We start from the raw sequence: 17,763 nt of genomic DNA on the forward strand, positions 1-17,763 counted from the left end.
GCCGGCCGCCCCCCGCTCGGGCTTGGCTCCCCCCTCCCCCGCCTCTCCCCGGCCCGGACTCTCGGCGCTTCCACTCTCTGGGAATCACGACCCCTCCCTGCCATGTATCCGCAAGGCAGACATCCGGTGAGTAATTGCAACTCGGTCTAAGCATCTATCAAGGCAGGGTAAACGGGGCAGTTTATCTGGCACCTCCATTTTGCTTGTTGCTACCTTTCTGGTTGTGTGTGTGTGTCTGTGTGTGTGTGTGCGCGCGCGCACTGCGCGCACACGCACGCGCGCTCATACAAAGAGGATGGGGGGTGCCTTTGAGAGAGGAGGCTCATTCTGCCCGGGAGTGGGGGCAGGGGGGCGCTGCCTGTGTTCCAGAGACCTGTTTGTTTTCACGCTGTTCCCTGCTCCCTCGCTTAAGTCTCCCAACTCATCCTCCTGTCTCCCCTGCCCCATCTTACTTGGGAATGGGGGACCCCTTCGTTACAGAGGTGGAAGCTCTACAGCCAATCGCAAGAGATTAGGGTGTCCCCCCTCCCGCCCCATCCCCATCTGGGAGCTGAGAAACTTGCTGGGAAGGTGGGGGTCTGTGAGAATGGCCTCTCTGGTGGGGTGAGGATGGAGTGGGGGGAAGCCGAGGGCGGCTGCTGAGGGGCCCAGGCCTCATGGAGCCCCAGCTGATGTCCCCCGCCCCCATTCCTCCCCCCCTGTCTTGTCTTTGCGGTCTCCAGGCTCCCCATCAACCCGGACAGCCGGGATTTAAATTCACAGTGGCTGAGTCTTGTGACAGGATCAAAGACGAATTCCAGTTTCTGCAAGCTCAGTATCACAGGTAAGGCCTTGGGGGCCGGCTGGGGCTGGTGGGGAGAGGAGTCCCTGCCGTGGCTTCTGCCACCCCCCGCGGGGGCTTGGGGGTGGCCGGGCCTCTGCCTTTTGTTTCCCCTTTCCAAGTGCGTTGCTTTAACCCTTCTCCACCCGCAGACTCCCAGCTCCCCGCACAGCCCGCAGGGTCCCCAGGGTGAGGGTAGGAGCCTTGGGCAGGCTCGCTCTGCGTTCTGGGGGTAGAGCGCCAGCATCAGGGACCTGCCTCCCTGTGGCCCTATCAGTCTCCTCACTTGGCCTCGGGAAGTTTTCGTTTTTTCACTCTCCCTCCGACCCGAGGCTTTGGGGTAATCGGGTACCCAGGGGGGCATCAGGGAAGTGAAAAGTGGCTCTCAGAGGCCCTCCTTTGGGGCCTCGGGGAGGCTGTGCAGGCCCCAGGCCTGAGCTGGCTGCTCCTGCCCTTGCAGCCTCAAAGTGGAATACGACAAGCTGGCGAACGAGAAGACAGAGATGCAACGCCATTATGTGATGGTGAGAGGCGGTGAGGGCCGGCCTGGCGGGCGCAGGCGGGCGGGCTGGCAGGCAGACTGGAGCCCTGGGGGCGGGTGCAATCTTAGTGTGCCTTCTGAGCTTTCCCAGCCTCCTTCAGCCGGCTACTTAGGGGGTGGTGGGGGCTACTTGGAGGAGGGTGGGCAAGAGGAGAGGCAGAAAGAGAAACCCAAACCCCAGGCCCGGCATTTCTGCCCTGTCTTTGTGCCCCTTTAGTTCATGTTTTGAAGGTTTCCCAGAGGACTGGTTGCCCTGTCTTGGCGAGTAGGACAGGACCCCACATCAGGGTTGGATAAAAATTTCCCTTAGAGCCCTCTTGGGAGTGTTTGGAAACTTTGCAGCCCAGGGATCTAGCCAGTGGGCTATAAAACCTTCCCTCCTATCCATTTCCTTCCCCAGACATTTCTGAGTGGAGGAAGAGCCTCCACTGCCCTCTCAGGGATTTCCCAACTGAGAATCTTATCAGCCCTGGGCAGTAGATGGCCATTCTCCCCTTTTCCCAGTGTCTGTTCCAGCGAGTTTACATCATCCGTCTGTGAGAGGGCATGGAAAGCACTTAAGCGCCTCCCTGAACTGCTTTCCACATAAGAGGCCTTCGACACATTGCTAAATAACTCTCAGAGGACAAGAGGGTCCCAGTGTACACACGATTCCCTGTTGAACCCGAACCTTGTATAAACAGGATATATGGCACATGTGCTTGTGGAAGGGAGGGCCCAGCTTCTCTGACTACTGTATGTATAATGTTCTCGAGAACAGCACTTGCTGGTGTTCAGCCCTTAAACCACACTATTACTGGCTGGGGTTTGATTTAAACTTCTTTAGCAAATGCATCATGAAAGTATAGTTTGACCAAAACTTTCCCAAAAGCTGATTTAGGAAAATGGAAAGATTTCTGAGTTGTCTGTTAATGGTAGTTCTTTTCACTTTTAGTACTATGAGATGTCCTATGGCTTGAACATTGAAATGCACAAGCAGGTAAGTAATTTTCTTTAAAAAATTATATATATATATACATATATATATATATCTCAAAAATTTAAAAATATATACCATACATGGTTTCTTATGGCCCCTTCTGTTTGAAAATGAGCCTACTTCTTCTCTTCCTCCTACTTCACCTGGAAGAATGAACGGATGAGTCCTTGAAATGCAGGGTCTGAGGCTTTGCTAATTTCTTGGACATTGAGCCTTCAAGCTTGTGATATTTGTTCTGGTCTCAAGGATAAAGGGGCAAAGGGAAAGTTGTACCTTCAGGGTCTGCTTTAGAACTCCTGAAGCCCAGAGGTGGCTGGCTGCTTTTATCTGTTTTAATGTAAAATTCTCAAGAGGAAATACAGGAGGGGTGTGTGTGCGCAAAAATGTGATGTTCTGCCTTGATAAGATTTAACTTCAAGAGTTTTAAAAGCCAAGCTGAGCTGTCAAAACTTAAAGGGAACAAGTCACTAACTGCTTAAAAATATAACTGGAATGAAATAAAACCCCAGTGCTCTGTCTGCATTTATGAGGGAACTTTCTCAGCTCTTTCTTAATTTGAAAGCAGTCTCCTTCCCATTTTACAGAGAAGGAAGGTGAACTGGAGAGGTGAAGTAACTTGCCCAGGGGCAGCCTGGCCAGGACTTTTGAGATGACTGGGAGTTGAGCTCACCTTTGAAATCCTGAAGTCAAACCAGTTTAGCTAGTATGGTGCTGCTTGATGGATATGTAAACTACTCATATTGTCACTCTTCTAATAACAGTATACCTCAAACTGAGCAAATACAAACACCCTTTATCTGGGTGCATATCAGTAAGTAGTCCCTGGTGCTAGGCTGGGCTGTGGGAGAGGCCTGTTTGTGTATTTGTGTTCCGAGGAGAGGCTGCCTATAATTTGGCTTGGCCAACGATTAGTGTTGGCATGTATAAATGGCACAGGCCTGTTGTTCTTTTTAACAATTGGTGTTCTTGAAATCTCAGAAGGCTCTTGACTCATGCTAGCTTTTGGTGACCGTGACTTGAATGGATTTTCTGCTGTAAATTAACAGCCGTTTACAAGGTTTTGCTCTTTCAGGGGGCAGGACCCAGGGCGGGTGAGAAGGGCAGGTGATCTCTGGAATGCTCCGAGATTCCTGTCTGCTCGAGATTCCTGTCTGCTCCGGTGGCTGGCATAGAGCCTTGTGAATCTTAGTGTCCTTTCCCCTCCTGGAGAAAGCCCCAGTGTTGGGTGAAGGGCAGCCAGAAAGAGGCCAGAGTTTACTGAGCAATGTGGGAAGTCAGCTTGTGGCTTCCTGAGGGATTAGCTCTTTAGGAAGGCACATAAAGGCTACCAGGTTTTCACTCCTTGAGCCACAGAAATCATAAACAGATACCGCTTTGCATGTAAAAATGTTTCTTCTCAGGAGTTTGGTTCTGCCCAACTTGAGGTGGAACTCACTGGTTCTGATTTGTGTGATAAGATTGCATGAAGTGGAACTGGGGTCCCAGGTGTTCATGGACCTTGGGGTCTTATCCAAGGTGCCACCTCCTCCCTTTCTCTACCTCCTCTTCTTTTTCCCTCAGTGCTTAGTATCTTGGGTGTGTTTAAAGAGGGTAATTGCACTCAGGTTTAAAATTTATAGCAGTAGTTATTCTAAGAGCTTCATAATTAAGGTGTAATATGTTGTTGCATGTTGAGGTCTGAATGGGTGGTGTTCCCTGTGTGTGTGAGTGGATGGTTCTTTGGCACAGAAAATCTGCCTTGGTTGGCAGAGCAAAGTTGTTCCCAGAGTCCTTAAGACACTGAACTCAGGAAGAGTTAACCACCTTAACACATTTGGTGGTGGGGTTTGTATAAGAGCAGCTGTGTGCATCTGGGACCTCTGGCCATTCCCCAAATAGGATTCTTAAGGAGAGAATGCCTGAGGTTTGGCTACATTGTCTCATTTAATCCTGTCAGTTGCCAGAGGCAGATAGATTCTCCATCCCCTTTTTGTAGGTGAGGAAACGAAGGCTTCAGGGGTGCCTAGAGGGTAGACATGGGACTCAAATCCAGGCCACCTTTGCCTTGCAGCCTCAGTTCCCATTGGCTTCCCAGCATGATTATGTGTGCTCTTGAAGGCTGTGCCTTTGCAGGATTTATGGCAATCTCTCGGTTGGGTGAAATCACCCATGGCTGTGTAGGAACAAAGGGACAAGGAGGTGAAGAAACCTCTGCAGAAAAGTGCAACCCTGACCTAAAGGGGCTGGCCACTCCCTGGGCTTGTGAGCTTTCTGCAGAAGAAAATCCAGTCACTAATTGTAGAGTGGGTCTTGGGTGCATTTGGCGGATGGTGGTTAGGCCTGAGCAAACAAGTTTATCAGCTGACCTGTTTAGCGGTTGACTGGTGTTTTATCTGCACACACAATCAAGTGACTGGAGTGCTTGAATTATTCATGCAGTGTCCTGCCCTCTAGACTTGACTGTTCGTGTGATTACATCTGCTTGGAACAAACAGGCTGGATTCTTCATCTTTAAGCTCAGGGCTGGGGGTGGGGACTGTCTGTACTTCTTTATGTAATAGATGATCTCCTGAGCTAGCGCCTTGGGAAGTGTGGCGGTCCTCAGCCTGTTCTCACACACATCCTCACACCAGCACCACCATTGGAACACAGGTTCTGCCAAATGGGCCCTGTATTGACAGAGGGCAGCTGATGAGGTGTGTCCAGCCCATTTTCATTTTACTGAGAGGTTAAACTCACTGTGGCTGGCTTCCCTCCTGACAGTTTCACTGTCTCCCTCTCATTCTTTTTCCAAGCTGTCAAACCCCAGAGGAGTAATAAATGGTTTCTCCTCTCACTCTTCTGCCTCCGTCCCTAATTATGGTAAAGCAAAAATCACAGGCCTGGCCTGGGACTTGAAGAGGTCACTGACCCCTCCAAGCCCTTGCTTCCAGACATAATGTCAAGAGTGATTCAGCGTGGCAGGGAAGAGAGGATGGCTGACCAGCTCATCAGTTACCATCTTATTCTTGTGCCGGCTTTGCAGCATCAGCCACAAATCACAAAGCCACTTAGAAACAAGCACCTCAGAGCAACTGTTGTGCCTTGGGTTTGAGGCCCTGACTCTGTGACACTGGGTCAGGCCACCTCCGCTGGTGAGCACTGAGGGTTTGAAAGAGGACTTGAGGCGTTTTATTTGGGGGCAGCCTTATGCCAACACTGTGTGGTCAGCTTTTTCTGGAAACTGAGCAACTCTTTCTCTAAGTTTCCTTTTGCCATGCTGGAAGTGGGGGAACCCTGTGGCTTCTCATCCAGACCTTTCAAGTTACAGATTAGGAAACTGAGGCCCAGCAGGGGAGCTGATGCATCCTGACTCATCCAGCCCCTTGTTAGCAGCAGAGCTGCCACTGAAGCCTTTCCCCCCAACGCCAGGTCTCCTCAACAAGACTCAAGAAATGAAGAGTGCTCGGGTACTAATAGCACTCTGTGCCTTTAATTACTATTGCCTTTTTCTGTGCTGTTATCTCAAGAGGCTTAGGCTACAAACCTGGTTACACCAAAGTCCAAAGTACCCCACTTTGGGTTGTATAACCTTATCAGCTGAACCCTCTGTCCACGGTCCTCGTCTGAATTGCCAGTTATTTGCACAATTAATGATTTGAGGTGCGAATGATACATGGAATGTATAAGTAGTAAAGATCCCAGAGGTAAGGTTCATGGATGAGGTAAAGCGGTAAAACCTGTCAACTTTTTACTCAGGGACACAGAAAGCCATGGTGATGGCCATGCACATGGGGCTGAGGGAGAGATGGGAAATCTCCACGTCATCCCCCCCTCTGGGTCCTCTCACATAAGTAGTAAGGGGCTTGGACTAGAAAATCTCCAGGTACGACAGCTTGAAGTTCTGCGACCAATGTGAGGGTGTGGGTGGCCAGAGGGAGCCAGCAGGTGGCGAAATTACAAAGACCTTGCCCAGGAGCAGTCCGTCTTGGTAGGGAGAAGGTGGCACCACTCCCAAAGTTGAAGGAGACACAGGTACTTAGGCTAGGGCAGTGCCTATTTGTGTGGCACCTGTGTTGAGCTAAGAAGGAATCCCAGTATCAGTTTGGCCACAGTGCTGGCATCTAAGAACCCCTCTGCACTCTGGTTTCCATCTGACTCTTCCCTGGAACAGTCTCCTCCAAGCACACAGCTCCTCTCACTGTCCTGGATCCCTGCCTTACTCAGCTGTGGTCTCGACTGACCTGCCCTGTCCACCCAGGAGGAGACCCACCCCCCATCTTCCAGGCTGTCAGCCTTTTTGGCCTCTCTGAGTGCGATGTGGTACTTCCCTGGGTCTTTTTCTTATACATGTGATCACTAAATGACCTGGGAGATGGACAGATGCTCCCTTGTCTACCATCAAGGAAACTGCCTGGAGGGAACCTGGCTTCTGAGTTAAGACTCCTTCCATGGACTCTCTGGCCCAGAGCTCTTCCTCTGGATTCCTTCCTCCTGATCTCATGTAGGAAGGGTCTGTCTGTGTCAGAGGCCCTTCATTTCCATTTTGTTGTGGAGTGAGTCAATTAAGGAGTGAATTCCCTTTTTCTTCCTGCGTAGGGAAATGTTTTCCTGTCCCATCTGCTGTACAAAATTCTGGGACACCGGGAAGGGAAAGGTCATCAATGTCAGTGGGGTTTCCTCTGCGATCTGGCATCCGTGGTGCCTTCTCACACTTCATTATCTCATTTCTGCAGTAATGGGCTAAGGTCCTCTGCTGAGGTCTCTTATGTGCACTTAGCACATGGTAGGTGCTCAGTAAACCCACTGTTTTTCTTTACTGAGAGGGTAGAATTCTGATTCCCTGAGCCCTGTGTGTAGGAAGTGGAGGTTTTAATTGTGGGCTGGCCTCTGGCTCTGCAGGCTTCCTCCCACAGCTCAGCATCCAGTTTCTTCATCAGTCAAATGAGGGGGTTGGCTTCATTCCCAAAACGGTGATTAGGGACCTGGGATGTGCCGGGTGTGGGCTGGGGCTGGTGAATGAGACACCCTTCCTTCCACTAGGGAGTCAGGCATCTAAATAAGTCATTGCAATGCAGTGAGGTAAGTGCTAATATGGCCGAGTGACACAGGAGCAGAACAGCTTATTCCTCCTGGGAAAGGGGAGTCGGGTCGAGGACTGCACCAGGGCTGTTACTTGAGCCGCATCTTAGAGGGAGGGCAGGGGTTTATTAGGCAGAAGCCATTGGAGACTCCTCCAGAAGCGGCAACAGTGCGTAGAGAGGCAGTGAGTGTGTTCCGGAAGCCACAAGTCCACAAGTCTTCAGCGTAGTGTGGAGGGGGGTTCCACTTGGGGAGTGAGGCGAGGTGGTGACATTTCGCAGGAGTGATCTCCAAGGACTCCTGCTCTCACACTCCCGACTCTGTGGCTCCTGCGTCCCCATATGGCTCTGGGCTGGCCCGAGTCCATCTGCCTGGGGTGGGGGTCGGGGTGGGGGATGCTCTGTGTCTGCGGCCTGCCCTGTCTGTGTCCGCATCGGAATACTCTGGGTTGAACTTTATTTCCTAATGTGGCATTGTCTCCTTTCTCATATGGGTAATTCTGTAATGACTGGTTGTGACCCGCCCCTCCCCCATATTTAATTCTCATCAGCCCAGCTCTCCACTTTGCTATTAATGATAGCAGCCAGCAAAATAGCTTTCAACATGCCATTGACAGTCTGGTTTAAGAGCGCACTTGAAGTAGTGCTAGACAGCTGAAAGCACCCATAATTGTGTACCAGAGTGAGAACTGCGTGCTCAAGGGCCTTGTTTTTATATGCTTAAAGGGACAATATCTTGTTTTCAACAAATGCTCTCTGAGACTCACAGCCAAGATGCTTTCTTCCCTTCTCTCTTTGCCTTTCTCTGTTGGCGATTTCTTTTCTTTCTCTTGCCTTTCAAAGTAAATGTTCCCCCTTAAGTGGGGGCTAAGGAGAAACTTCTTCTGGAAGAGGGCGTTTCCTGCCGTCACATAAGTAAGGATGATTTCCTGGGTTTGTTGCTTTGAGTCATCCCTTGCAGCACCTCCCCCCTGAGGGTCCTTAGGACCTGGCATTTCTCACCAACATTGATTTGGAGTTCTTTTGTTTGCTAAGGAAGTTGCACAGTCAGCACAGCACAGGCAGCAGGCGGGCCTCCTAGCTGTCACTGAATGTTTAAGCAGAGGCCACCTTTGTGGGGGTTGTGGGGGATGGGTCCTCCTTTTGGAGAGTCGGATCAGGGACCTCTCAGCCCCTTTCAAATCAGATTTTAGGCGGCTGTTCTTGTGCAGAGGCCCCTCTTGAAATGGGAGGGTGAGTGGGGAAGAGATTTATATTCTCAAGTGGAGGCTCATCCGGGCTTTGGGAGTTACCCAGGGGTCCCATTTACTCAACCCTGAAGACTTTGCCTGAGAACAAATGCCTCCCTCCCCTTCACTCCAGCCAACTTCATTACTTTGAAAATGCAACAACCATTTGTTTTGGGAAGTCTCCCTTCACCGCACTGTCACCAAAGCTTCCCTTAAGCAGTTGCATCCTTTGAAGGGTATAGAAAGAGCCACATTCCCAGTGCTGGGAGGGCCAGGGGTGAGGCTGAGAGGCAGGCAAGCCCTGCTCGCTCTGGAGTCTGGCTGTGGCTGCTGCCCTGTTCTCTCAGAGGCCGGCTGCCCTTCATTTACCCACCATGTGAGTGACAGAGAATGGGGTTGGGGATCCTGGGGCAGCTGCCACCACCACCAAATAACCTCAGGAAGAAGGCCTTTGTTGAGGATAAAGAGTTTGGAAATTTTGATCTTCCAAATATTGTTAGTTATAATAATATAACCACAAGTAGCACTTGATTGTTCATAAAGCAGTTTAGGCATTTTCGTTTTAGGAACCTAAAATAATAGGCATTTGAGTCTGGGGCAAGCAAACACCAGAATGAAAGCATCAGAGCGTGGTGTGACTGTACTGGGGTGTGAAGACGACCTGCATACTTCCAGGGCCCCGGAGGCCTGTGTTCTTAAATTGGGGCTGGCGGCAGGTGGGGAGAGGAGTGTGGATTGACAAGGCTCTGAGTTCCCTGAGGAACGGGACCTTTGGTTTCACTGAAGCCCATGAGCCCTGCGTGCTGCTTGGCCTAGTACTTGGGTGCACAGAGTGCATTTTGTGGACGACTCAAGTAGGGTTATGTTCCAGGTTGGGGTTCTCCCTAACCCTGTATAGCATTTTGAACTTCTTTCAGAAACCCGTCAGTGTAAAAGTTGTTTATAGAAAGAAATGTGTCATAAACCTTTTTTTAAGTGTGTTTAATGTAGATGGAGCATTTTTTTTTTTCATCTCACATTATGGATAGATTAAGTGTGAGAGGGTAAGAAAGGGGGAGGTGAGAAAAGAGGTAGCTAGGAGGAGAGATAATAAGAGAGATTTGGGGAAATTTGGTGAACATGCTGAATTTGGATTACAAGAAGGCACTGAGTTAGCAGGAAGCCAGGGTCCATGGCTTGGAGGTAAATTAGTAAGTATGCTTGTCGTGTCTTAGGTGTCTATTTAGGTGTGGAGTTTAAAGTGTTGTGGCCTTATCTCATTGCCCTTCTAAATCCTTGATAACCATTATTCATAGCTCAATTTGGGTTTTTTTTGTTTGGGTTTTAATTATTTTTCTAAAATCTATTTTTATTGATTTCAGAGAGGAAAAGAGAGGGAGAGATAGAAGCATCAGTGATGAGAGAGAATCATTGATCTGCTGCCTCCAGCACACTCTGTACTGGGGATCGAGCCCTCAACCTGGGCACGTGCCCTGACTGGGAATCGAACCATGACCTCCTGGTTCATAGGTCGATGCTCAACCACCAAGCCACTCTGGCCAGGCCTGGTTTTAATTCTTAATGAAAACTCTACTAGACCACTGGATAGCAGTTTGGGAGGAGGTGGGTTTGAGAGGGAGCTAGTCATAAAAACAAGTTTCTAATAACTGATTTTGATTTTGGTGGCCTATGAAATGCCACCACTCCTGCCACTTATTTGGGGTGAGAGGACCCTCTGGCCCTTTAAGGAACACACATACATGCTCTTTGGTTGTGAACTTGGTGGTAGGTGGATAAAATGGGGCTCTGTTTCTGCCCACAGTCTGTCCTCTCCCCCTATACCTCATTTTCCCTTCCCTGCCACCCAGGTTTCCTAGAGAGCCCCTGTTCTTTAAAAGTAATGGTCACTGTTTCATTTGCAGTCCTGCCCTCATGGGGAGACCCCCCAAAATTTAAGGAGCTGCCTCTGCACGGGTAATATGACTTTTACAGCCTGTTGAGGGGCAAGGGGAGACTTTCATAATGTTCCCTGGGCATTAGGTGGGGGTTTGCCATGGCATCCCCAAGGGAGGAATTGAGAATTTTTCCTGCTTGTGGAGAGTTGGCCAATGGAATCTGGGGAGGTGGGGGAGGCTTTAGGAAGTTTTCTGAGGGATGGGACGGGGAGTGACAGTGCCTGGGATGAATGGACAGTGTTGGGGGGAAGGTGTAATCTGAAAAGACTTCCCCTGTTCTGTCTACATAAGCAAGCTCTTTGAGGGCCATCCCCTGGCGTGGGGGTGGGAGGCAAGCAGTTTTTAATGTGTTTTGGGAACCAAGTAATTAAAGTGAACAAATATTTAAAGATCATTGGATCTTGTTAATAGGAAGCCTGGTGGATGGAAAGCCAGAGACTGAGAAATGAAAGTCTTAGTCTTAGGGCTGGGCTTGGCAGTCATCTAGGGCCAGGTCCCTCCCATGAAGAGGTGTCTAGAGCAGTGATGGCGAACCTTTTGAGCTCGGCGTGTCAGCATTTTGAAAAACCCTAACTTAACTCTGGTGCCGTGTCACATATAGAAATTTTTTGACACTTGCAACCATAGTAAAACAAAGACTTATATTTTTGATATTTATTTTATATATTTAAATGCCATTTAACAAAGAAAAATCAACCAAAAAAATGAGTTCGCGTGTCACCTCTGACACGCGTGTCATAGGTTTGCCATCACTGGTCTAGACCATGCTCCTGCAGATGGGGCACTCACTAGTACACAGCACTTAATTCATTTTTGAGATGATCACATTGGACCCAAATCTGCCTCCTCCATGTAACGGAAACTGAGGCCCAAGTGCAGGACATACCTGGACTTGGAATGCAAGATTTTGCATTGTCAATTCTTCCAAGGTCAGTGACCTAGAATCTTGTCCATCCCCACCGTCCCCCACTTCCTCACTCAGCCTTACTATTTCCAGTTCCCTTATTCCCTAGACTCTTGGCAGACGATATCTGAGATTTCTGGTAGGGTGAGGAAGAGAAGGCAAATTCCTCTCAGGGAAGCACGTGGAAGGGCCACGTCACGAACTCAGGACCCCAGACTCCCTTCCCTTTCTAGCTGGGTCAGGGGGAGTGTTTTGTGTCCTCCTGCCACCCTTACCCCGTGTGAAGGACCCGGGGTCTGGTGCCAGCCAGCGTTCCATTTCCTCCCATGGGAGACAGATCCTCGGGGTCACACCAGGGCTGCGCCTTTTCTTGTACCAAGCCCTCCCAGCATAAAGAATTCAGCAGGCTTCTTTGGAAGCATAAATATTTAATGGTGTTGTAGTTATATATAATTTGATCAATATGTCAGTGCTAAAAGGGCCTTTAAGGAGGCTCACCTATCATTGAGTGATCTGTGATGTAAACCTCCTCAGCCTCTCCAGGAACCGGGGTCATTATCTCCCTTGGCTGCTAAGTGGATCATTTATTTGCTCCCTTCTTAAAGACACGGTGGTGCTGCTTTCCCCTAGAGCAGTGGTTCTCAACCGTGGCTGCACATTAGAATCACCTGGGAATCTTTTTAAACTCCTGTTTTCGGGGCCTCATCCTCCGGAAGTTCTGTTTCTTTGTTACTAATGTTGTGGCCCCACCCCATAACAAAGAAACAGAATTTCCGGAGGATGAGGCCCAGAAATCAGGATTTTAAAAAGATTCCCAGGTGATTCTAATGTGCAGCCAAGGTTGAGAACCACTGCCCTAGAGCCTGTGGCAGGGATGGATGGGGCCTGGGAATGCCATCCCAACTTTTTCTGGAGGTCTCACCCCTTTCTGTCCCTTGACTTCCGTCCCATCAGCAATAGAATACCCACTTGCTTTATTTCAGATTGGTCTGAGGAGAAACTGCCTGGCAAGGAATATCATCTTGTAGTCCAATAATTGAAGGCCTATCAATTTAGAATTGCTTTAGAAATGCAACGGGGTATTTTAATTTAAAGTTGCCCAGACACATTGTTCTGGAATCTTCCAATATTTTATTGCTGGGTGATTTTGGCACCCAGCTGCTGGAGCCTACTTCTTTTGTACAGCCCCCCAGTCCTCCCTGTGCCCCTGTGATTTTAATTCAAGATGAAGCAGATTCACTATGAACGCCCCAGGACGTGAGTCAGAGAACCAGGTTAAAGCTGGTTAAAATTCAAGAACCCCAGCGTGGACGAGTCCCCACCTCAAACACACATGCTTCTAGAAGAATGACCTGAGGCCCAACCAGTGGACCTGTCTTTCCAGAGGTCACATGGCACGCCAGACCCAGAGCTGAGTAGAAAACCACCATTTCACATAGTTTGGGAGCGTACGTAACTCACGCTTCACATAGGCAGGTATCTTTTTCCTCACTTCCCTTTTCTCATACGCATCCACAGTCGGGTCTCTGGATTCACAACACACCACACAGATTGTCCCAGGAAGGAATCTTGGTTGTAGAAGTGAACCAGGAGCCCCGTGGCAGCCCCTTGGCTGTCTCACAGACATATTTCCACATAGTTTGGGAGCGTAAGTAACTCACGCTTCACATAGGCAGGTATCTTTTTCCTCACTTCCCTTTTCTCATACGCATCCACAGTCGGGTCTCTGGATTCACAACACACCACACAGATTGTCCCAGGAAGGAATCTTGGTTGTAGAAGTGAACCAGGAGCCCCGTGGCAGCCCCTTGGCTGTCTCACAGACATGTAAACTGCTGTTACTTCCCACTAAATGATGCATCTTGAAAAGGCCTTGCCTGGCTGTCTTCAGCACACAACCAGTTTTTTCTTGTGAAGCAGAGAACCCATACAGTGGCTTGAGGTGTTGAGATTGAGGGCCTCAGTGCTCCGGCAGTTCCCCTGATGGTCACATTTGAATGGTTCCTCCTATGAAGACTGGTTCTTGGGACTGAGCCCCCGCCTAGCCCAGCACCCAGCACCCATCCGCCTCTCGAGGTGGCTTGCTTCTTTGCTCATCCTTCAAACTCAGCCCGTGCACTGTCTTACTGAGCTTTATGGAGAAAGTGACATGTCACAGAGCAATTCAGGAGTGTTTAAGATTCTAAATTCTACCAGTAAGTGGTGGCTCCTGGATCTTATAAGTTATCCAATTCACCCTCCGTTTTACAGACAACAGAATTGAAGCACAGTGGAGGGAAGTGATTTGCCCAAAGCCACACAGCTCGATGGAGGCAGAGCTGGGAAAAGAAATCAGGTCATTTCTGTGTGCCCTTGGGTCATACCATGCTCTTTAAAGTGGTAGGTTGCTCCCTCTCCTTGTTTTTATTTGACTGAGGTTAAAAAGAAGGGTGCCTTCTCAAGAGCTGCCTGGTACAAATGCCTGGCAGCTTAAGACTAAATAGTGGAGAGACCGTCCCATGGAAGGGCCTGTCGGTGCCTGTCAGCTGTGCCTTGAACAATCAGCTAAATTAAAAAAAAAAAAAAAGGCCAAAGCCTGGCTCCGTGCCGAGGCCAGGGGTCACAGGTTGCTGGGGTGAGGACCACCAGCACATTCCATCTCCCTTCATTTAGTGTCCTGGGTCAGAGGCCCAGGGGTGGTAAGCAGCAGCAAAGTAGACGCTAGCGTATTGGGAGAGAAATATGCTTTAAAATGCTCAAGTGCCCTCAGTTTACAGCAAGATGCTTAGAGGTCCTGCTTTAATGAGGAGATGATGGGGCAGATGGGAGCTCCTAGGGCGCACTGAGCAGATTGCTCTTTGGGAAATTACACTTGCCCCCCACTATCTTGCTTCCTCGTTTATTTGACTAACAATCTCGACAGAGACACAGGGCAGATGTTATTCCAAGAGCCCAGTTGGGAGCTCAGATCCAGAACTTCTCGGGATCTCCGTGCACGTTTCTCTGAAGTGCCTGCGTCTAGTAGATTAGTTCCTTCCGAGCAGCACTGTTTCTACCAGCAAAGCCGCCTTCTTTGAACCGTACTTGAAAAGAAACTTTCAAAGGCAGCATCAGGCTCCCCACACACCTTTTTCCAAAGGAAGCAGTCTTTCTGCCGCAGGCACTCTCCTCCGCTTCACATCTGAGGCTCCGACTCAAAGGCAGTGGCTTGGTGGGACGGAGATGGAGGGCAGGATGGAGGGCCGTGGCCTTGGTGATAACAGTGCCCTGAGCTGCCAAAAGGGTTTTCCAGCCGATGCTCTCCCTCCAGTTTGTGGTTGGTAACCCTCCCGATCGTTGAAGTCACACATCTTGATTTTGTTTTCTTCCTTCTTGGAACTGTTGTTTGCGTTGGATAAAATGCTGTTTGAACAGCTGCTCTAATCAGAAATGTTGTCGATTATTAACCCTGAGGGTAGTTTTTCTTTCAAAAATACTTCTCTAAGCTCCCTCGAAATGTGGAAATTTGGTTTCTTGGTAGGAAGTCATTTAGTGAAGTTGCTTAATTGCCGAGCGTCAGTTTCCCCGTCTGAAAAATGGAGATTTTAGTGAGTGCCTTCCTGTTAGGGTGATTGTGAGTTCACACACACGTGACGCTTGGAGGAGCTGCAGCTGCGGATGTCAGCCGTTATTATCATGTTAAGAGTGGTCCTCTCCGGCCCACTTTCTATTTCCAGGACTTCCCCTCTTGCTATCACCACCCTCAATTAAAAAAAAAAAATCATTGTGAGAAAAAATCATGTAGTGGACAGTTTTCCTGTTCATTCTTTGACTCACCAGAGTATCCAAGCCGTTCGGTGGCATGTGTAGAGATGGGCAAGGCTTAGTCCCTGCTTCCACTCTTCAGGGAGACGGGGAGGGGAATGCTGCTGCAGCAGGTGATGGCACGGGTACAGCCAGAAGGGCCAGGAGGGATGCAGTTTGCATACTTTTCCACCCTCAGCTCTCGCCAACCCACACAAATCCCAGACCCGAGGACAGGGCCGCACTCGGGTGGGAGACCGCCCCTCCTCTGCCGGCCCCAGCCCGGTACAGTCTTGTCTCGTCTCATGGGGCACTAAAGTTCAAACTGTGCCTGAGGCCTCTGCATTGAGGTCAAGCCCAGGAGAGAGCCTGGATGCCGAACCCAGGCCTCCAGAACATTCCATGTCTGTGTAGCTGTTCCGAGGGCCCTGTTTGTGGTGTTGGAAGACGGGTGAAGGAGGCAGAAACCGCTTTCAGAGGGGTGGAAGTCAGAGCGGGAACTTACTCTGATGACACTGTGGTCACCTGGTAGCCTGGATACCAAGCCTTGAACTGGGCACAGCTACCTGAAATCCTGGCAGATCATAACGAGAGGACGCTGGGCTCCAACCAGGCCCGGGGAGAAGTTCCCACGGAGGAGAAGCCTATGGCTGCATGTTTGCTGATGAGTGTGGGGAAGGGGAAGATCAGCTACTTTTTCCTGTAACTATCAAGACTCTGACACTTGGCCTATCTGCTAGAGGAAGTAGGCAGTAGCTGGGAACCCTTTCATAACCACCTACCCCAGAGATGGTGAGAGTTGTAGCTGCTGAGTAGGCCAGAGTGACCCGGAAGTTCAGAACCTGCTGCCGGCCTGCTGGCTGTGGAGAGGGGCCACAGCCAGAGACCCACCAAGGCAGCTGTGGTTGGTCTAGCTCTCAAAGGGCGTGGCTGCTGCCCACCCACCTCCCACTAGTATGTCAACACTTCATCCACCACGGTCACTCCCATAGATGCTGTCCACACTGGGGCAGGACCAGGTCAGCGGCTAGGGGGACACTCCACTATGAAAAATAAATACAGGGAGGCCAGAGAGATTCTTTTGGCTAAACATTTATTGAGCGCCTACTATGTGCTAGGCACTGCTATGCTAGTTATTTGAGGTAAGAGGCCTTGGACCAACTGAGCCTCCTAAGCAGTGAACTTAGTTTATTTCTGTTTGTTTTTATATCTCTTTCTATCCTTATTTGGCACATAAACATGACCACTGAGTGACCTTGTTGCTCTGTGCGGCTTTGGACTGAGATGCAGGCTAGCTGATTGTTTCTAGAACTCCTGCCATATGCAGCCCTGACTTTCAGAATTCATTCTCCTTCCCCACTATCAGTTGATTTGGGGGAGGAAAAAATGAACAGAAATGGGAAAAACCCTCTTTTGGAGTCAAATCATCCCACTTACCTAGATTAATAATTTATACAACAATTACTTAGTAATCTTCCCAGGTTCCTTACAATATGAATGACAGGTTTCCAGTAGGTGGAGGCCAGGGATGCTGCTAAAAACCCTACAGTGCACAGAAAACCCTACAGCAGTGGTTCTCAACCTTCTGGCCCTTTAAATACAGTTCCTCATGTTGTGACCCCAACCATAAATTATTTTCGTTGCTACTTCATAACTGTAATTTTGCTACTTTTATGAATCGTAATTTCCCAGGGATCCAGAGGTCCAGGGCCTGTTTGTAAGCTGGCATTGCTTTTATTTTAAGTGCACAAGGATTTCTCATCCAGAATCATTTGACATGCAGATGATCACGGATTTTTAAAGGCTGTTGTCATGGTTTTGTCTCTGGAAGATTGCTGTGTGCTGATGAGAGCTCTGAAGCCAGTGCTGGGCCCTCAGCCTCGGTGGCCTCAGGATTTAGAAGGAGATAAGAGAAGCAATTGTGAGACTTGTCTGTTAGTAGGTCTAAGGCCTTCCCGGTCTGGCCTCAGTTAACCGTTTAGCACCACTCTCTTTTAACCTCTTTCTACCTGGCATTCACATAGCACATGGGTAGCTAAACCAGTTGGTGTCTTTCTAAATGTGATCTTTTCCGGAGTGTTAGGAGGCGGGATAGGGAATTGATAAGCCTTTCTATGATCAACTTCAATGAAGCCTTAGGAATCTAAAGAGTTGCCTCCTGAGCAGCTTCTAGGAAAGGTGATACTTTACCCTAAGAAATGCAGTGTTAACGGTGAGACTTTAGGCTGGGCAGCACATATATGGGAGAAGCAGCAGTGAAAAGTGGGGGTACAGGAGACCCTGTAAGCCTTGCATGAAGCTGGCCCCACGGGACCCTTTGGTACATGACCCCCGGGGGCTTCCTGGCGACCTCCCGATTTGTCTGAGAGCCTGTGTTGCTGTTGCCATTTGGGCCACTGGGCATAGCAGTCCCTTCCTCACCACGCTATTTCCCTCTCGTAATAGGTTTTGCTGGGGTGTGCGGTGTGTGTGTGTGTGTGTGGGGGGGGGTGTGGTGTGTGCATGTGTGTGGGTGTGTGTGTGTAGAGGCCTGGGTGTTACACTTAGGAATGACA

At 49.5% G+C, this 17,763-nt stretch overlaps 1 protein-coding gene across 19 annotated transcripts in view; it reads left to right on the top strand.

The window, feature by feature from the left end:
• The first annotated feature begins 6 nt into the window (after positions 1-6).
• The window catches only part of TLE3 (transducin like enhancer of split 3), a 45,542-nt gene continuing 27,785 nt past the window's right edge, over positions 7-17,763 (top strand). For 18 of the 19 annotated variants that reach the window (XM_015571984.1, XM_006776072.2, XM_015571987.1 and 15 more), the window contains exons 1-4: positions 7-126; positions 723-823; positions 1,281-1,344; positions 2,296-2,340. In XM_015571984.1, the coding sequence (XP_015427470.1) occupies positions 103-126; positions 723-823; positions 1,281-1,344; positions 2,296-2,340 (234 nt within the window). In that variant the 5' untranslated portion in view covers positions 7-102. Of the gene's footprint in view, positions 127-722; positions 824-1,280; positions 1,345-2,295; positions 2,341-17,763 lie in introns of those variants that run through there. The other variant, XM_015571992.1, reaches the window with a different exon arrangement.

This window comes from Myotis davidii, unplaced genomic scaffold, assembly GCF_000327345.1.
Source record: "Myotis davidii unplaced genomic scaffold, ASM32734v1 scaffold1069, whole genome shotgun sequence".
Taxonomy (NCBI): Eukaryota; Metazoa; Chordata; class Mammalia; order Chiroptera; family Vespertilionidae; genus Myotis; species Myotis davidii.